The 21,266-nt window shown below is 33.7% G+C and overlaps 2 protein-coding genes across 9 annotated transcripts in view; one reads left to right on the top strand and one right to left on the bottom strand.

Moving 5' to 3' along the window:
- LOC143223542 (E3 ubiquitin-protein ligase RNF19A-like) overlaps positions 1 to 215 on the bottom strand; it is a 45,625-nt gene extending 45,410 nt beyond the window's left edge. Inside the window, exon 1 of one of the 2 annotated variants that reach the window (XM_076451625.1) lies at positions 57 to 215. The gene's annotated coding sequence lies outside the window, so the exon portion shown is untranslated. The remainder of the gene's footprint in view (positions 1 to 56) is intronic. The other variant, XM_076451628.1, reaches the window with a different exon arrangement.
- Positions 185 to 21,061, top strand: LOC143223544 (uncharacterized). Of its 7 annotated transcripts, none has more exons than XM_076451635.1 (6): positions 185 to 265; positions 1,648 to 2,226; positions 5,183 to 5,325; positions 8,839 to 8,904; positions 10,931 to 10,964; positions 11,235 to 12,848. In XM_076451635.1, the coding sequence occupies exons 2-4, from the start codon at positions 1,703 to 1,705 to the stop codon at positions 8,901 to 8,903; spliced, it is 732 nt and encodes a 243-aa protein (XP_076307750.1). In that variant the 5' UTR covers positions 185 to 265; positions 1,648 to 1,702; the 3' UTR covers position 8,904; positions 10,931 to 10,964; positions 11,235 to 12,848. The 7 variants fall into 7 exon arrangements, with proteins under 7 accessions (XP_076307750.1, XP_076307744.1, XP_076307746.1 ...); XM_076451629.1 differs by having other exon boundaries at positions 234 to 617; XM_076451631.1 differs by having other exon boundaries at positions 236 to 294.
- Positions 21,062 to 21,266: the final 205 nt, after the last annotated feature.

The raw sequence follows: 21,266 nt of genomic DNA, 5'->3' as shown, positions 1-21,266 counted from the left end.
CTAAGTCTGATTTAGTAACTTACAGTATAACTAAATTGTACTAATCGTTACCTTACCTTTTATTTCTCTTCTCACAATAAGTAATCATATCAGTGTTATTCATTTTACGTAACTATTCACTATATGGTTAAATTTAAGAATATAACTTTTACAAAAATACATAAGGACACCATATTTATCGAACAGTTCCTCTCGTTAAAAATATTTAAAGAGTAACGGGATGTGACGTCAGGACATTATCTTCACAGTTGGCGTCATTAACGAAGTACACTTTCTCTAATCTCGTATTTCGAAGTAAATGAAAATAATCTACGAATAATTATTTTAAAGGTTAAATTTAAATATTTTGGTAAAGTTAATATTTTGTTCCTATTTTAAGCATAAAATAACGCCGATCATAATGTTAACATTTAACGCTGTCACGATAGTAAGATTACTTGTTTCAATTTTGAAAACAGCGTAGCGTAACCTAGTTAGGATAACTGATTTTAAGATATTTGATTCAAAGACGTGGATGTTCTCTCCTGTTATATTTCTTACCCTATTTTTTCTATGGGAAACATTGAAATTGACCTGAGGCTGAAGCATATAGATCGATGTTCATTCCATAATGATAGGTAAACAGACTGGGAGATTAAAAGTAAATAAAAACTAAAAACAAGCACCCGAAGGAAGTAACTAAGAAACGATTTTTCTCAAGGATTTAAAGGCGGTTAAATATCGGACATACAAGAGGTTTTCATTCATTTTTCGTAGGATAGCAGACTGTTATGGAATTGGACGATAACGTTTAGTTAAAGGAATAGTTTAAATTGAAGGAGTACGCAGCTATTGTTGAATGTTCTATGGAGTTATCATTGGTGTAGAGATTTTGATGTTCAAAGCTTTTTATATTCATAATAATAATAAATAACAGTCTACCAAAAGATATTATAAGAGACGTTAATTTTAATGAAATATAATGGGTTATTCTAGTTTTTGAAGGATACGTTCTTAGATTGTGGGGGAATTCTGCTAAAGAATATGCTATTTATTGAGTTCTTAGTATCAATAAAGACAAGTAAAATGTAGATATATAAGACCATTTGAGTACTAATTTTTATAACACTACTTATGATGATGTAATTGTAGCCAGTTGTAGATTTAATAATGGTTATAGTTACATCTCTAGCTTTTGGAAAGTCAGTTTTCAGAAATTTCAAAATACCAAACAGAGAAAAAAATTACTATGACTGACAGTAAAAATGTTAGTGAAGCTTGATATATTTTTATTGAATAAGTGCTGTTAATTGAAAAATGTAGAGTCTACAATACAAGGAAATTTACTTAGATGAATATCACGATAGGACAAAATAAAAAAAGGAGTTGTGAATGTATCTTGCCTAAAACATCCAATATTACATGGAGGCTTTTAAGTATTTAGTCTAAGCAGTCTCTAATTGAATGGCAAAGAAGTTACTTTAGTAGGTAGTGGGGTATTTATAAGATTCAGAAGCCTAAAAATGAGATACGTGGCTGTGTATGATATGATCAGGGGATCATTTTGTTACATTGATTTTATGGCTATGTTATATAGATGTTCAAATAATATATATATATATGCAACCATTTACACATTTTAAATTTCCAAATATATATTTTTTTAAGGTTCGTGGAATCAAGAAAGAAAGAAATCAAATGATAGGGTGTTTGTGAAATAATAATGGCACTTCCATATCTGATTCGTCGCTTGTATAGACGAAAACGGTTTGTTGGATTGATTGCTGGTGTAGGATCAGTTTTTCTCTTATATCAATTTTGGCTGAGCATTGAACTATCAAGACGAAGAAATCATATTGTAAAACTTCATAATATTGTTAGCTCCAAACCATATCAAAAAGTTGATGCTGTAAATGATGTCATTAATGAAGGTATTAAAGATGGGGAAAAAAAATACCAACAATCTAATCAGTATAAGAAAAACTCTAATTTACTCCAACAGTCTGTGGAGTTCCAAAAGAAATACAGTAAAGATTTAAATCAGGCTCAGCATTTGGAGAAAATAAACCACCCATCTGTTTTGGGTGTGTTGGCCAGCCAACAGAAGTTATATTTACCAAATCAAAAAGGAATGTTTCAGTGTATTCAAGACAAAACTGAGATACCTTTTGATCATGTGAATGATGATTTCTGTGATTGTTTAGATGGTTCAGATGAACCAGGCACTTCAGCTTGTGTGAACAGTAGGTGAGTAAAAATACATTTAGATCTTTCTTATTATTATTCTTACAGATGGAAATCAAGTATTATGAAAAAAATTAATAAAATTTGTTTTAAAGTTACTAGATTGAATCTTTGTTTTAGTACAATGGTATTTTATGAAGGACTATCTTCAGAGTTTGAGCAGTTATGGATACTGAACTATGTATATATTTTAGAACAAGCAAAGTGACATAAAGCTACTCTGACCACTGAAGTAAATCTAACTAACCAAAGTAATAAAGATAAATACTAAATATTCCTTAACACATCATCATGCAAACCATTTCACAAGATTTTACCTATAACCAGAAAAACAACAAACCTTCTTTAACTTGAACTAGTTACCCTTTATATTAAAGTTATTTATTTTGAACCATTTAATTTTACAATCCAAGTGCACTAATAATAGTACTTTAGTATTCTTAGGGGTTCGTTCTGACTTTTATATTTCATTTAAATTAAAAATAGTTCCACCATATACTTATCCAACAAACATGAGAAATCGAAGTAACAGTACATATCACATCATCAGATAAATTATTCCATAAGCCTTTCCTTTTAAGTTAAACTTTGCATATTGTTTTATCATTATATTTCATCATTCTTTCCAATACATTGATATCTTTCTTTTAATAAGCTATCTAAAACTTGTTTATGTTCATATTTTTAAAAATTCTATTTGATGTATGGTTACAAAAGGTTACATTTAGCTAGAATAATACTTGATTTTTGAAAAATAATTTTGAGTGATTTCAGTGGAACAAGGGCTTGATGTTTTTTCAGATTTCGATCTCCACAGTTAAGAAAATAAGTTTCTTTGTAAAGATTGTAAAGTGCATAATCACAAGTTTTTATTTCAGAAATTTAATTGTACATAGTTTTGTTTGCCTCATTTTATTTACAGTTCAAATACCTAAGTCTTATTCCCTTCCTCACAAAACTGAAATCCATGTGTTTAATGGGTGTTAATCAAAACAGTTGAAAATTTTTCTCTTCATCGAATAAATGTACTTAACATAAATTTTTATATGGTGCTTTCCTCTTCTCATAGGATTAACTATTATTGTTCAGTGCTGTCCTTCATATGCTAACTTTTTTTTCATATGCTATAAGTCTTGCACAGTTCCTTTGTTGGAATTAGTTCATTCCACCTTGTCTCTTGTGCAAATCATCTATTAAATAATAGTAGCATAGTATGTTCAAGTGGCACATGTGAAACCCTCTACAGTCTTCTACTGAACCTTTGCTTCTCATTTGGCATTTTTTAAGTATGGACTTTCTTTTTTGTGTTTTGTGGCTTTCCATGTGACACATTTTTGTATCTTTCCCCAATTTCTTTTTCCCCTCATCCATCTTTGCTCCGTAAAGATTTTTCTCAACCCTTTTTCATTTTTCACTCTCTTCTGGTATTTGGATCCACACTGTTCAGTTTCTCTGCCAGTCATGTCAATGGATCATTGTGCTGTGTTCCTCAGGAACCTGTGATCAGTGTGTCCTAGGTTGCCATTGTGTTTAATTTCTGTTTTTGGGTCACCAGTTAGGGGATTACTTGTTACCTCTTTGGGAGATGGCCTTCGAATGTGATGTTAACCTCACACATTTCCAATATTCTCACTTTTGTGTTACCTTTACTACTATTCTCTGGTATCTGTCTTTCATATATCTCTTCATGGAGACTCTCCACAGAAATACCAAGGAATTTTCTGCAGATATCCTTCACCTTCTTTATTCTACTTTGGCTCATATATCCTCCTTGGTTCTTTTGTTACATACTTGGTTTCTCAGCAACTCACCTCTTGTTCCTTTTCTTCAGCATTATATTTTTGACGCGGATCCTGTAAATATCATGCCACGGGTAAGGTGACAGTCCACCATTTCAACTTTTGTGGTCTGTTTGTCTCAGCCCGAACCTTCCATACCATCTATTCTTGTCTCCTGTTCTTCGTGCTCCCATTCTTTAGATGTGCCTTCTAATTCAAGTACTTCCTCTTGTTGCAGCCATTGCCTTTCTTCTCTTTTATCCTGATCATTCCTTTCCTCCTAAGACTATAGTGGCTCAAGAAGATTTTTCCTCCTTTTTTTTTCTATTTCACTACCTTCTGTTTCCAATCCTTATCCTCGTCTGGACTCAGGTAGACTGCTGTGTCCTGGTAGAGCCTTATGATATTATAATGCATATATAACTTCTTTCTGTGGGTGCATTCCTACCTTTGTGAAGATGGTATGATCCTAATCTTGCCCTTGTATGGATGTCAATACCCCATAGAGGAGGTTTTGGATGTAGTTTATTTGCTGAATATGGTCAGACACACCCTAGCCACTTTACACCTTGTGTTTTACAAATTTTTACTCATGCACGAAGAGTATACCTGGCTCAAAAGTTGTTTGGTTCCCTTCTGATCTCCAGATCTTTCTCTACAGGTCAGGGGGATCCTTTGGATGCCTCTGTGGGTGGTCCATCATCATCTTCAATTTTTGGGATTCTAGCTATTCTTGTGAAAGGTGGTAAGTACCATTTCAAAAGTTGTAATTTTTCTATACTGAAAATGTATATGTGATAGGTACTTACCTCCTACCACCCTTTCTCCCCACTTCTTCAATGCTTACATCTTCTGCCAGACTTTGGAGTGACACTTCAGTAGAGAAGTGTAGAGGGAGTCATCTTGCATGTGATCATACTATGCTACTGATGGATAACAAATGACACATGATGATTTGCATAAGAGGCATGTTAGAATGTATCAATTCCAACAAGGGGAGTGTGCAAGGCTTGTGGCATGCATAAAGAAAGTTACCATATAGAGGGCAGCACTGAACAAGAATAGATATTTTCGTGAGAAGAGGTAAGTATGTATCAGAAATACATTTTCAGTACAAGAAAATTACAATTTAAATCTAAATCAGTATTATAAAGTATTGAGACTTTTTATTCACTTTCTAGGTTTTATTGTACTTTTCAACCTATACACTATGAAGGATCTTTGGTAATTGTGTCTAGCAGGGTTAATGATGGAATATGTGATTGTTGTGATGGTAGTGATGAATGGCTCGGGAAGAAGCCTCCATTCCATGTACAAATTTCAGGTATGATTATGATGAATTATGTAATAATTATAAACCATCAGTTCTAGCACCATAAAGATGTATATAGTTTTGATTATGTTAATTCATGAACACTAAACGAATGAGATGCGGCCTTTAGTCAGTTGGTAGTGGTTTATTGTGAGAAATCCAGGCAATCTAAATCATCTAATATTAATTTATGGTTGATTTTAATTTAGGTTAATTTATCACCTAAAAATGAAATTGGTTAATTTTAACTCTTTCCTCTCATTTTCAGAAATTTCTAAATTTCTTTCATGCCTTCTGACAATAATCGCTAATGTTTATAAATTTGTTTAATTTTGTGACATTAATCAAATTTTAAAATCCAAGTTTGGAATGACATTTCCTGATCTCAAAAAAATAATCTAAATGGCAATAGATATGTCATATAGCATCTGTTACGCACGATGGTTAGTAGTGGTCTACAACTCCATACTTGTAAGTTCATTTCTTTCAGTGCTCATGCTATTAACCAATAACCATCACTGTCAGGATTAACTAAGAAATGACCTCAAAAATGTGCAGAATATCAGCTTTGAACATTAACAGGAATTAATCCCTATGTTTAAGGGTCATTTGTCTTATTACTCCCTTTAGTGGTTTTGTACTTTAGGTGATACTTGTTGTTGTGTTAACTTTCTTAGTTTTGCAGGCAAGTTATTTTTAAGCTCTTTGTAGACTACACATTTGTAAGTTTTGTTAATTCAATAGTTCCGTATAATTTTTTCAGTTTCTTTAGTTTCTAGGTCTTTTTTTGGCTGCACTTCACGGCAGTTCCGTTCTTTTTACAGATTTTTTATGAGGGTTTCTTATTCCAATTTTGCTCCACCTCTGCTCACTTCCTAAATCTCCTTGGTTCATACCTTGCCCTACCATCTTGTTCAGTCTGTTTCTGTTCTACTACACAAGGGAACTATGTAACAGGGACCCCCTTCAATCAGGAGTTTCCTATACATGGGGATTTAAACACTTTTCTTGACCTGTCCTGTCTATATACTTATATGCAGTTACCACATTTTACCATGAAACCTTACATCTCATTTTGATGGGTTTTTATGCCTCTGTGTCACATTCTTTTCTTTGATTCCTTTAGAAGAGTTTTGCCCTCTGTTCTGGGCACTCGGAGATTGTTCAGCTCTGTGTGTGTTTTGTGGAGTGGTATGCTTTTCCACACCATCTTTACTCATATTATTATTTTTTGTCATTTATAATTGCTTATACATTATATTTCAGGATCCCATCTGGTGGCAAGTGTTGTCTCATCAATTATACTATATTTTATATATTAGCACTATATCTGTATACTTCTCTAATGTTTAATGTGGGACATTTCTCTGAGACTACTAGACACTTTCCTGTGGTGTGTGTGTATATATACATATATATATATCATTTTTTTAATCAATATCTATCTACTATATATTCTTAGAACTGTCATTCATGGACTTTATGAATAAATCAGATAGGAATTTTTGCCAATCCTTAATGACTCATGTTTCTTACAATCCAGGTCTTTTTGATTTTTAAAATAGGGAAACACACTGCCTCCAGTAGGTCATTCCTCCAGATCCCTAATGTATCTCCCTCCATTTCTCTTCTCTTGGAGATTTCAGTTGCTGTAGTGGTGACAGTGGAGGATTCTTTGTAAGTGTATGTTTGCAGTAACATAGCCTCATAACCATGTGTATTCAATGAATGAGAAGAGGGCTGTTTTTGTTATACTGCATTTTATACACAAAATATGGCATCAAGTCTGTTATGCAAGGCACTTCCACTGGATGTTTTCTGCCCAGATGGACTACAACCCAATGTATATCAAGGAGCTTTCCCCAGATGTTTTTACCTAGATGAATCTCACTTGACTGTCTTGATAATTATCCAAAGTGCTTCCTTTGGATGTTTTTGCCCAAGTAGACCATACTTGTTGATTTTAACAATTGTTGGTTGTTATGCTGCATATTATTCACACAATATGATACAAACTCTGTTAAGGAAGGTGCTTTCACTGGATGTTTCCTGCTTAGGTGGGCCACACTTGACATAATCCATTGTATACTAATTGGTTTCACCCAGATTTTTATACCTGGGTGGATCCTGCTAGGTTATCTTGATATTAATACTTGATGTTTCAGGTGGGTGGACCACACGTTGATTTACAAACTTATGTAAGGTGCTTCTATATTATTTTCGTTCTTGTAATGAAGTTTGCTTAATATGTTGTATCCCAAGGCACTTGTACTGAACATTTTCTACCTGGATGGACTGCCCTTGGCCTATTCACATACAGTCCTCTAACCCTAACCAAGTATTCTCTTCACTTCTACTCTCCATGTCTTATCCTATTTACTGGGGGAAGAGTATACCTGTTCCAGAAGTAATTCTATACCCCACAAGTGTGCTTCATATTTTAATTGTGATACACCAGCTTTTTTGTAATGGTTGCTCTTTGCTTGATTATTTTTGTGCCTACTCTGGCCCCTCAGATTTTCATTGTGGGATTCTAAGTGGGAGAAAGTGGAGGTAGTACTATTTTGGAAGTTAAGTGTATTTTCAATAAGTACTCACCACTGCTCACACTTCATCCCCATTAATTTGCCAGTGTTTTTAGGTTTATATATGTCAATTCTTGAAAGTGAGAATTGTGCTGCACTGGTATAGAGGGCACAATGAAATTGGTAGAATGTTTGTTTTATGAATTTTGCACAAAGCTACATGAGGGCTATCTGTGCCAACCACCCCTAATTTAGCAGTGTAAGGCTAGAGGGAAGGAAGCTAATCATCACCACCCATTGCCAACTCTTGGGCTACTCTTTTACCAATGAATAGTGGAATTGACCATTACATTATAACACCCCAATGACTGAAAGGGTGGGCATGTTTGGTGCAGAAATTGGGGGAAGATGGTCATATGATCAGCACATGTTACTACAATGAAGGAAAAGACACAGAGGTATAAAAGACTGGTATGCTTTTAAAAAAATTACCAATGCCTAGAGGGCAGTTGAGGGTTGAGTTAGCAAAATGTTAGAAAGGTTAACTTTCAGGCATGAATAACATATCCATAGAACATAAAATATAAACATTTGTTTTTCTTTATGTTTCAAATAGAGGGAAATGCTGTTTGTTTTAATAAAACAGGTCACATCTGGTAAGGTTTAATTCCAGTCCTTTTTATAAAATCTTTTTAAAATCTTGTGGTAGTGAAATCATTTTCATGTTAATTAAATGAATTGTAGTCTTCATTTCTTTATTGAGCTATGATTTTGTTAAACCATGTTTATATGTATTTCTCTTGAAAAATTAACCAACCAAAGACTAAAAATGTAAAGCTAGATTTTTATATTCAGAATAAGTGTAGAATCTTAGGCTTATTTAATCTGTTTATCAGGAATGAGGACTGTGTAGGTAAAATTTGAACATAAGTAATAGTTATATTAACTTGGTATGTAGCTTTTACTTAGTATTTAAAAGTTTATTTACAATTTATTTCAGAATCAAATCAAGTTCGTCTGGGAGTGTATCAAGTTCCTTGTCAAAACCATTGTCCCAACAGATGAAGTAAGTTACTTAATGTGGAATTTTCTTTACTTACCACACACGTACTGTAATCTAACAAGCATAAGCCAAATTTGATATCAGTGATGTTGTAAATTGACAAGTGTGAATTTGTCTTGCATAAAACCACTCACAAATTGTGTGTGAAGAATTGGCTTATATATAGCCTGCATCTTCAGTTTGTTTTCCATGTTATCTTTACTTATAACTAGTAGTTTTATAAAAAGTGGAAAATACTTTAAATGTTACTGAACACCATAATCAATAATAATGAAACTTTGAACCATAAATGTTAATAATCTATTTTAAAATGTTTTATTCTTATGTATTTTATTAGTTATTTCAACTTTAAGACTGGAAGTATCCATAAAGATTTTATTTTTTGAATTTGATTACACCATCTCTGTAGTACGCTTAACAACACTAATAATTGGTATATGCCTTTTTACTCATACATTTGACTCTGCCTTTAAAATGGTGTTAAATTTCATGCAGAAGAGGTTACTGTTTAAGTGTGTTGTACTGAATGTGGACAGACAGCAACTGAAGTGAAAAATGTTTTAAATCATGGTTGATGAGAGATCTTGTGCAAATTAATTGTAAAAGCTGAGAGTGTTATATACTTATCTACTGTCTTTTACTTATACTTTATTATTTGATTCTTCTGTTTAGTTTTACAGGCTGTTTCATTATTATTAAAAAGGTTATATCCTGGGGTGTGCATACTATCTGCTGTTATTCAGTAACCAAAACAATTTAAAACGTTTGAAATGGGTAAAATTTCTTTAAGGTGCAAATTTAACTTGTAATCGATACATAGAAACTTTGAAAAACACTGTATTATTATTGGACATCATACTCAATGCCTCTATTAATGAGATAAAATCCTGTACATATAAATTTAAATGTACTAATCTTAGATACCAAACATTTATTTATTAGTATAGTTATGATTTTGTTAACCATAAATTCTGGGAACTTTTTTTTTAAATAGATTTCTGTTAGGGCTCAAAGTGAAGAAAATGTAAGACAAAAGTGTCATATTTGAAATGAAATCAGTTTTAATAGACCAGGTAATTCTTAGTAATATAGATTATCGTAAATAAGGTAGATCAGCAGGTTACATTACAAAGTAGTTTTAGATCTTATCAGATAGGATTTTGACATATGTTGGAAAAAGTGAAATACTCTTGTGTAGTTATTATTCACACCCCTTACATGTTAAGACATATATGACTGCTAATAAAATGAAAATTCACATTTAAAGAAAATATCAGTTCATGAGAGAGGGTAGATATAGTGCAAGATATACACAATATTTCAAGTGATTCATGAATTCCTTATTTTATGGTTTTAAATATCTCAAGCCAAATCAACATTACTTTGATTGTTATTGAAGGTGTTTATTTATTTTTTGGTCCCTATATCACACACTGGTGGTTGGGGCAATTGGATTACAATGTTATATATAAATATACTTTTAATTGAATCCCAACCTGTAGTCATAGAGTCACATGTTTCAGATCACCAGAATCACAATGAGAAGATAAGGAACACTGAAGCAGGAATGCCTTATCCTTCACTTGTTCTCATTTGTAATTCTTTCATTGTTATGCTCAACTTTTTCCTGATATTTTATACAAATAGTAATGTCTGCTTCTTTAGTCCTTTATTATTTATTTATAGCTGTCTTTCAACTTTGTCTTCAGTACTTCACCTTTGGTTATGATACTTGGTAGTTTGTTGTTACTGTTATTTCACTAAGACGTGTTAGTAGTAGTTTTTCTTGTTTAATTTTCTTCCGTCTTCTCTTTAGTGATTATCCAACTTTTATCTTCATAGATTGTGGTTTAATTATTTACTAACAATTATTTTCAATGTTTCTGAACATTGCCACAATAACTAAGGTTGGCCATTTTATTGTTTTCATTACTGGTATGCTTTGTTTTCAGCTCTCTTCAACAGCAGAATACAACAAAGACTGCTTTCAGGATTTCTTTACGTAATACATTTTTATTTTTATTTGCAGATTTATTACGAGGTGGCAATAGACACTTGTAGAAGTAAGTATACACTTGATTCTTCTAATTTCCTGCACCTGTTTTGTCCAAATTTATTTGGTACCTTCGTTAAATTTAGTGATGGTTACATGTAAAAATATGTATTACACATGTACACAAATAATTATTTTACTCTGGGAGTTCTAGATTTAAATTGATGAGTTGCTTATGTAATTATGTAATGTAGTGTAGATGAAAGATATGACTAGTATTAAGAAAAATTATGTGTAAATGGATTACAAATTATGTTAATACATTTTTTTCTTTATTAAGCATATCTTGGAGTTAGGAATGAGATGATGAACTGGTGACTGACCTGGTAAGGTGGACAAACTATGATGGTAGATGATCTGTGATGAACGATTTGACAGAATGTAAAATGAATGAAATGGAGACTACTGTTTCTGATCTTTTTTTGATGGTGTCTGCAGTTTGTACAGCAACTACTACTGTATATTCGGCCAGAAACTTATTCAGTCTTAGTCAAAACTTTTGAGACTCTGCTTTCTTTAGCATCATCAGTTGTACTTGTGTTTATAAAAGTAATGTTTGAATTCTTCTTTTGTGTTTGTGGTATGTAGAAGTCATATATACCAGTAACACAGTTTAATGTCAGGTATTTAGAATTGTTTAGCCAACACTTTGTGGTAATGTGGTGATTTACTGTTGACGAGGTCATCACGAAGATGCAAGTGTTTTTTGTTGTTTTTTTCTTCTTGTTTTCTTTTAAATGAAGAAATTAACTTCAGAAGATACTTAGGAATTTGGAGCTGTGTAAAGATAATTTCTTTTAATTTTATATTGTATCTGGCTAACAAATACATTTGTAATTTTTTTGAAAGCTCTATCATCTTAATGATAAAAGTGGTTGTTAGATAAGTTTTGATTAAAGTTACCTTGTGATAAAATTTCTTTTTATATATAGGTGTATATGTATGTATAGAAAGATAATTCAGATAATATAGTATAAAATATTAATTTTAACATGATAAAATGTAATAATTACATCAATAACTGTTAGAAAGATTCAGGTATTTTGAAGGCTTTCCTTAACTATAATTATATTTTATGTTTAATATGGGTACTTGAACGTTTCCTGCCTTGAGATTCGTTACATGCATTTTAAGAAATGGTAATGCATAAGTAGTGACATCTTTTATTGTTACCACTATGGTGGAAGCTGCTTGGTAGAGGGGTTGTTTAAACTTGCACAGCAGAATCAGTTATATTATTGTAAAGGGTTTGATGACTACTTATTAAAATAGTTTTATGTATTACATCTGGTGCAAGGCTACAGTTGTCTTGAAAGTTAGCATACAGAGTGAAGAGTTTCTGGTCTTTTTATGTTTTGTTGTATTTCACCTAGTAGCTCTTCTCTAACTTTAGTTTGATGTTTTATTTGTTATTTTGTAGTAATTATCAAAAACAGATTATAAAACATAGCCATTGAATTTTTGTTTCAGTTAAGAAAGTTGTATTTGATTATTAGACAGCTATAAAGTGTAAAATTTATTCCAAAAATTTCATAGTTTGTATAGAAAAAGTTTGACATTTTAGATGCCCATAAGACTATGGAATAGCTGGCTATTTAATTCTTATATCCTATGCTGGATAAATTCAAGAATTGAAAAGAAAAAGAGTAAAGAACTAAATTAGGTGGTAAACAATGACCTTTCAAAAATTTGTTCTACAGTGTAGAGAATCCTAAGTGATGAATTATAATTTCTGTTGTTCTTTCTGCCAACTCTCCTAGTGGCTTAGCAGTAAATATGAAGGGTTATGTCACTAAAATCAGGTTTCAATCCTGGTGATTTACACAGCATATAATAACCCATAGTGTAGCTTTGCACAAACAAACATTCTGGCAATAAAGAATTGAAAAATGAAGTGAGAGATCATTGTGGATCACTTAGATAATCACTGTGTAATTAATATATAGCACTCAGCTTGACCTTAAATAGGATATTTTTGTTTGGCTAGTTTGCTAGCTTTCATAATTAAGAGTTTTTTGTTCGTTTTATTTTTTGATAAATGACCCCTATTGGTTGATGTTTGTGTGTGAGAAGTCTTTTGGTAAAGTTACTCACAAATAAATATTTGCTAACTAAATATTTTTACTTTTTTGTGGCATGTAACTTTCCAATCATTCTTTAATACTTGTTGTACTCCATACCTTATACAGATAATGTTCCAAAACATACTTCTGCTACCACTTAAATAGTTCTTACTCAACCACTAGGGTTTTTCCTATGCCTATATAATCATAAAATCAGACTTTTATACCCTACTTAAATGCCATTAGCACTGTTTATTTTGTGATACTCTCCACCTGTGTAGATGCGTCCTATATTCTGGTACTGTGTACAAGTACCTCATTAAGATAATTTTATCACTTTTTATTGACAGAGCATCTCTAACAGATTTACCAATATTATGATCATTTGGAGATACTTTGAACATTATCTTGTTATCTAGTTAATTTAATCATAATGTTTAAAAAATCTTTGTCTTTCTCAGTTGAGACTGTTAGTGATATTATTTGTAGTGAGATGGAAACATATATTGAAGACTGTTGTGGACCACTGGAGGCTCTGAGGCTACATTTGAGGGCACTTTTTGACATTTTGGAGAGATTTTATAATCACTAACCCTAATTGGCTTGGTAGTAATTTAGGTTTTAAATCTCGTGGGCTCCAGAGGGGCTGGCGTAACAACCTGGGGTGCTGAGAAACGTTTTTTTCTCTTCAACCCTGCACACATTTAGTGGTTGGGCATTACCATAGTAATAATGATTTAGCTCTTCAGGTGAGCTTAAAATAAGTTGTGTGTGTTGGGAAGAGCTGTGAAAGGAAGTCAGTAAGTACCAGGACTTGGAATGTATACCTGGCTGGCAGGATCTGTCAATGCTGAGGATGAATGGCTTGACTGCAGCAGCGTCCGACATTTGAGCAGAGAGTTAAGACTGGAGTGAGTCTTGTGTTGCTGTGACAGAGAAAGATTGAGATGAAGAAAAAGAGGGGTGAAGGTAAGTAGATTGGGTGAGAAAATGGGAGTAGGTGATAGACAGAATTATAGAGATAGGGATTATAGGGGGTGGGGAGATAGGAGAAGGAAGAAGAAGAGGTCCTTTCAGGGCCATGGTTCCATGGATCTGTAAGTTCAATGGCTAAAAAATTTGTATGTGGATTAACCGGAGTGCTCAGAGAAAACCACTTTCACTGGACAAGTGCCAAATATTCAACCTGTTCAGTGCCCATACCTGAAAATTAAAAATAAGTATTAATGCATATAGTTAGTAGTACTATTGAATGTTACTGTTAATCCAACTGAATGGGGAGGTGTATTTAACCCAGGATGACGGGGTGTGTGCTGTGTGCAAAACCTGATGGGTTTGTGAGTTTCTGTTCTTGGGTTGTTTGTAATATCGGGAGTCAAGTTTGATGAAGCAGTCCTGTACTGGAAGTTGTTCAATTAGTGTTTCAAGATATGTGAGTGGGGTGTAATTAGGCAACTTAAATGAGGTTTTTATGGCTTTGTTCTGTAGGTTCTGTAATTGTTAGTACTGGTATTTAGACATGTTACAGGTGGCTGCATTGCCATACTCGAAGAGGGGTCTGATGTAAGCTTTGTAAATGGTGAGGATATTTTTGGTAGAACAACCTTTGTTGGATCCATTCATATGGCTTAGAAAGTAGATCCTACTACTGGCTTTGCCGATAATATTCTTGAGGTGTCATGTCCAAGATAGGATTTGTGAAAAAGTTAAGTTAGTCCTAAAAACTTGACAGAGTTGGTGAAATGAATATCAGTATTATTGAGATTTAGTTTGATATTCCTGAATATTTTCCAGTATTTGTTAACTTTATGGTGGAAAGTGATGGCTTGGATTTTAGTGAGGTTCAGGCCAACATGCCATCTGTCACACCATTACGCCACAGTATTGAGTGTTGCTTAAATCATTGGTGTATTGGGAGATGAGAGTATGGTTGAGGGTGGGAAAGGGTGTATCATTAACATAGATATTTTAGAGTACAGGGCTAAGTACCAAACCTTGAGGAACTCCTGCACTTAAGTCGAAAGGGTTGGAGCATGCCATATTTATCTTAACCTTGGCTGTGCGGTTGGAGAGGAAACTCAATATCCATCAGACTAAACCAGATGGCAGGTCCCTGGGTTTTGTATGTAAGGCCATTGTGCCATACAGAGTCAAAGGCTTTCTGGATATCAAGAAAGGTAGCTGTGGCTTTAACCGCAATAAATGGATTCGGTAAGTCTAACCAGATGGTCGATAGTTTAGTTTGTCTTTTACTTCTACCTGCATTTTGATTATCTCTTATTAGCTTGTTAATTTCTAAATAGCAGTTAATGCAGTTAGTTATAGCTTTTTCCATGAGTTTGCCGAGTGTGTTCTGTAGGCTTATTGGTCTGTAATTGCTGGGATTACTGGGGTTGTCTTTTTTGGTATTATTTTAATCACTGCTGTTTTCCACATTCCTGAGATTCCTGAGAAAATTCTAAGAATTTTCCCACCATGTGGGAAAGGTTAAAAACTGAGACTAAGTGATTAATGCTCTTGTTGGAGAGGTTTTTCAGAATGATATTACTTACACCATCTTCACCTGGGGATTTACGTTTGATTTTCTTTAATAGGAGTTTGATTTCTGTTCTGGAAAATGGTCGAGTTTAAAATGAGGGGGGATAGTTATGTTGATTTGAGTTGAAAGGGAATTGAGTTGTGAAGAGATTGCAATTATGGCTAATAAATTGTTTGATGTGGTTATGATGTGTTGCATCGAAGGGTAGAATGTTTGGGGTAACAAAGGCATTTTTAAAGTGTTCAGTGAAGATATGTTTTTTTGCAATCATTGGTAGCCGTGATATTGTATTTTATCTCAACTACCCTGATGCTGGACTGTGTGTTTGGTATAGCTTTAACCTTGCACCAGAAAAGCAATGCATCCAGGTAAGAACTATATTGATTTACAGTAATCATTCCAGTTGTTTTCTTGTGTTTTAATCTGTTTTTTGGTATTATTAATCAGGGTTTTGGTGTGGGGATCAAGAGTGTGAATGTATAGTTTCCATAGTCGATGTCTTTCGGATATAGTTTGGAGAATTTCAGGGGTGAGTTTCCATGAGTTAGGGTTGGGGTTATGTTTTTTGCTGGATATTGTTTTCTTGATAGCTTGAGTTATGGCATTGGTCATATTTATTGTGTAGTTTTCAATATCATTTTTGTTTAAGGCCTTGTTCTTTAAAGGTGGTAGGTGTTTTGCAATGTGCTGATTTAAGAGGGTCCAGTCTGTGTGTGAATAGTCATGTAATAGTGGCTTAGCTGTGGTGATTGTTCTGATATTGGGGAAATTTTCAACAGATATAGGGTAGTGATCACTATCAATGTTGTCACGTACTTGAAAGTTGCGTATTTGCCTGGCAGGATTTCTGGGGGTATAGTGAGATCTAGGGTGTCTTCATGGCCATTATGGTGTGTGTGTGGCTTGGTTGTTGTTTAGTGTGGTCAAACTGTTGTCTTCTAAGAATTTGCATAGTTTAGTTCTGTTACTATTGGTGGTGCAGTAGTTAAATTTAGTGTGTTTACTGTTGAGGTCACCTATGATAATGGTGTTAGTGAATGTGTTGGAGTAAGTTGGTGTCTGGTGTGTTTGTAGGGGATATATACATACATGTTTTAGTTGAGGGAGGTGTGCGCAATGTGTGTAGTTGGCATAAAATGATTTCATAGTCCGAGGGGAATGGGAGTTCGGGGAAAGAGATTTTGAGGTCCTTGCGCTGTAGTACAATGATGCCACATCAGGTCTAATCTGAGGGGGTTGTGGGTCGTGCTTAATCTTGGGATGTTGAAATGGGATCTTTCATTAGTACTGTTTCATTTATACTAATGATATCAGCATTTACTAATTGACTAAATCTGAGAAATTCATAGTTTTTATAACTTAATCCACTGCAAATGTTTATTTGTGTTAGTACTACCATCTATTAACAGTTAAAGGGGTGCTTATCTGGTGGTTGAACTCTGGCCATTGTTTTGACTCGCGAAAGCTCCACGTCCTTTTTCCAAAATTTGTTCAAGTGTTACTGGATTAGTGGCAGCATCAGACTGTAGTCAGAATTTGGCAACCCTGCAGATCCTGAGAGCTATCCATTTGTGGTCAGTTGACAGTTGAGTTGTTGCAACATTCTGAGATGACATCTGCAACCATGGCTACAATTATAATTATATTCTTCTGGGTGTCAAACTTGAGTCTGTTGAGATCCTTGGACAGCACCTGCATAAGTTTTCAGACTTGATGGTGGAACTGGGCATTCAATGTAGGCTATGGGTTGAGTCAGTGACTAGTGGTTCACTAAAACAAAGAGACTTCTTGGTTGGGTTGGTTGATGGGTTGTTGATCACTGGGGCACTTTGGGCTGATGTGATGGCTTTAAATTTGTGGCATTCTCATTGGATGCCGAACATGGGGCATGGCATCTAACACAACAGGTCTCCTCATGTAGGTTAGTGCAGTCAGAATCATGCAGTTTATCAAGAGAGAAACGTTTTTGCAATTGAGCAAGGTTTTCACCATTTTTCAAATTAATCTAAATTTTTTATTTTTTCTTGCTTTTTGTGAGACCTCACCACTCTCTTCACAATGTGGTCTTTTGGCTTTTTGAAAAAGAAAATATCTACTTACTTTTCAGCAGAAATTATTCCTCTTGCCAGGAGGTTTTTAGTGAATTACAATCATTACTATTTTTAGTTTGTTCATGTACCATTCAGGATAGTATAAAATCGTAGCTAATAATCTATATTTTAATAATATATAAGTTTTAAACTCTTAACTTTATAAGTCAATATTAAAGATACATCCTGAATGTCTTCTTTGTGAGAAATGACAATTTTCTCTGGGCATCACCTCTCCAAAAGTATGAAATTTAATGTAAATTACTGATTCTAATGTTGAAATTGCTCAAATAAAGCATAACTTTCCTTGCCTTCAATTTTATTTAGTTATAGAAAATCAGACTCTTCTTGCCATGCCTACCTGTTAAATCCTTTTTTTCAAAATTTCACAATAGTTCCCTCTTTGATTTAATATTATATTGTTTCTAACCAATAGTAAGTGCAGCTTTTCATTTGTCTAAATGATGTATTCAATTACGTTGTTTTTTGTATATAGAAATATTAACTACTCTTTCAGTTCAAGCTTCATTCCCATGGATAACCTTGTGTATGTTGTCCCATAATTAAAATGCTAGAAGAATTGATTGTTATGGGATGCTGTTTGTTTTTTGGCATGTTGTTATTCTATGTTTTTTGGTGCATTATTTAATTAAATAAAAATTACTTAGTGAACTATTATCATTAGTATGAAAAAACAAGATTAAGTGTTATCACACTTGATAGCAATTAAAAAAAAAGAGGCCAGGTAAGTACTTCTTGTTTTTCACGTGTAGCTACCCCATGGGGCACAGTAATATACTCTTCAAAAAAAGAAATGCAAAAGGCAAAATTTGAGACATATTGTTAACAAGTTTATTCCGGGTAGTTCTGTATGACATGTGTGAAACTTTGCACATTCACTGCTGAACATTCAAAGTCTGCAAAGGCGAAGTCCACGCTCACTAGGTGAAGTTTAACGTCACTCAACGTCAATAACGAGTATGTCCCCCGTGAGCAACAATAACTGCTTGGCATCTCCTGCCCATGGAAGCGATGAGATGACGAATCACATCCTGAGAATGGCTGTCCACTCAACCTGCAAAGCTGCTGCAGGCTGAGGTAGAGTCTGCAGTTGAGGTTGTCGCCGTCGCAGACGTCAATCCAACCTCTTTTTCCCAAAGATGTTCGATGGGGTTTAAGTCTGGTGATCTGGAGGGCCATGGAAGAACGTTGATGTTGTGGTGTCTCAAGAAGACAATGGTGAGTTGGGTTGTGTGAGAACAGGCGTTGTCATGTTGAAAAACGTCGTTGACGTTCACCATGATGGGTTGCACATAGGGCCTAAGAATCTCGTCGACGGTTGCGTACGGTCTGATTGGAAATCCTACGCAGCCCTGGTATGGTTGAGGGAGTAGACGTCGCAGTGGTGGTCCTATCCTGAAGGTGATGTAACCGGATGTAGCAATCTTGTGCGGGCATGGTCACACAAGGTCTGTAAGATCGTGGACGGTCACGAGTTTATCCATGTTACTGGTGACGATTCCATAACCTTGTGATGGTGCTTGGGTGGACATTCACAGCTCTGGCAACATCTGATCGAGATTCGCCTGCTTCCAAGCGACCAATGGCATTGTTGCATTGTGCTTCAGTCAGTCTTGGCGTAACTGTATTGCGTGTCGGTGGCTTAACATTGAGCTATGGAAACCGAAAATCTGTCACCTTTATAGGGATTTTGCACATGTTGCACTTGCCGAACATGCAGATCTCTCAAACAAATGTATTGGACACGAATGTGTTTTGGCGAAAAATCCGATGTTTTCCTCCGTTTTCAAAGTGCACAACTTTTATTGTCATTTTAGTCTGACAATCAGTGCCTTAACACGTGTAACATCACATACTCTGAGCTTGTAACGTTATTACATATATTTCTCTTTAAAATAATCAAAATATCCCTTTTGCATTTCTTTTTTTGAAGAGTATATTTTTGTGGACTTACAGTATTAAAAACCCATGGTGTGAAGAGTACAGAGAGCCTTTTGTGTAGCTTTGTGCTTAGTTACAAACAACTTTCATGTGTCGTCTTTATTATAAAACTAACTAAAGCCACGTTTCCTAAGTGATTTACAATGTACTTTATAATTGCAAGTATAGTACTATACACAGTTCAAAAGGCAATAAAATGAAATGTAAGTGTAAAAAGATGTATACTGTTACGAGTTTAAAGCTACTTATGATAAACAAATGTAGTTTCTTGTTATGACTGAAGTTGTTCCAGAAAGAAAAAAGGATAATTTAGATTTATTTAGATTTTTACAAGGTCGGTCAAACTGAGTAACCCATATAAAGTTAGTGTAAAGAAATTAACAGATAAAATATAATTATACTGAGAGCAACATTTAAAATTGATTGAGGAGGTTTTAGAAGTTATGTAAATGATATTTGAGATAAAGAAAATTGTTTTTAATCTTGAAGTGAAAATAATTTTGCATTCAGACTGGTCAAAAAAGATTCAATACACTCACAGACAAATCTTTAGTGAAAATACTTCATTAAAAAACTGATTTTCTGTGTACAAACAACTTGTAATGGTTACTAAAATTGCCAGATTTTGTGGAGGTAAACATACTTTATTAAAAAGGAAAGTATTAAAACTACAAAAGTAAAAATGGTTATGTGGTCTGTACTTGCAAAGTTAACTATCAGAGATGCTTTTATATTTTGTATCTGAATTAGGATAATTATGTATCATTTGCGGTTCACAGCTCCAGTGAGGAAAGCCTTTTCTTATGTATAGTGAATTTACTTTAAGTAAAACACACTTTTCTTTGTGCAAGTGAGGTTTATATTGAGATGAACTTTTGTTCTACAGTCTCATTTCAACAGTTATGCATCTAAATATTCATACACACATTGACACTGCTAATCTCTTTTTTTTTTTAAATAACTTGATATATTGTAATTTTTATTTGACAACATTGTTGTAAAAGTAAAAATCAAAACACACCCTAACACAGTAATGCATTTGTAGTTTAACTTTAATTACTCTCTTGATGGGGTAACCATGTCATTTTTAGCTGTAGCTTATCAAAAATATAAATAACTTTAATGTTGTTTGTCTTTTGTTCTTTCTCTCACATCCTCCAATGTTGTTGTTCCATTCATAGAAATCCTTTGTTTTTGGTTTTCAGAGCTGTAGTGTAGGTATTATTTCAGATTTTATAACCTCATAAGACTTGTCCTTTAAACATTATAAACTATATACACCAAGAAACCTTTTTTAAGCAATTCATATTAGTAGTGTTTTAACCAAGCTAACTTGAAGTATATTAATCAAGTTTTTTTTGTCCTTGTTCAATTCATTTTTCTCTATTCCAGATTGAAGCATGAAACAAAAGCTGGAAGTATTATATCTCTTTGAAGTAGAAAACTATAATAGTTTTAATTTGCTTCTGTAATGAGTCAATATCATGAGAATGATCTCTAAATTTTATATTATCAGAAGTATGGCTTTGTTTTAAAATATTTTAGTAAAAAGGAAATGGTATCACGATAGACAGATCCAGAGAAAACAAGCTTCTTTTCATTTAGTTTAGTCTTTTATCAATTTCCATGATTTTAAGAAAATGTATCCATTACAAAAA

This window comes from Tachypleus tridentatus, chromosome 8, assembly GCF_004210375.1.
Source record: "Tachypleus tridentatus isolate NWPU-2018 chromosome 8, ASM421037v1, whole genome shotgun sequence".
In the NCBI taxonomy this organism is placed as follows: domain Eukaryota; kingdom Metazoa; phylum Arthropoda; class Merostomata; order Xiphosura; family Limulidae; genus Tachypleus; species Tachypleus tridentatus.
Note: the sequence above shows the minus strand (reverse complement) of the source record. Positions and strands in the feature narration are given on the sequence as shown.

Bases quoted from the DNA above. Each gene is read 5' to 3' on its own strand.
- LOC143223544 (XM_076451636.1), top strand. From the start codon at position 1,703: ATGGCACTTCCATATCTGATTCGTCGCTTGTATAGACGAAAACGGTTT. The intron at 2,227-5,182 runs GTGAGTAAAAAT...TTCACTTTCTAG, and splicing joins TCAGCTTGTGTGAACAGTAG to GTTTTATTGTACTTTTCAAC. The intron at 5,326-8,838 runs GTATGATTATGA...AATTTATTTCAG, and splicing joins ATTCCATGTACAAATTTCAG to AATCAAATCAAGTTCGTCTG.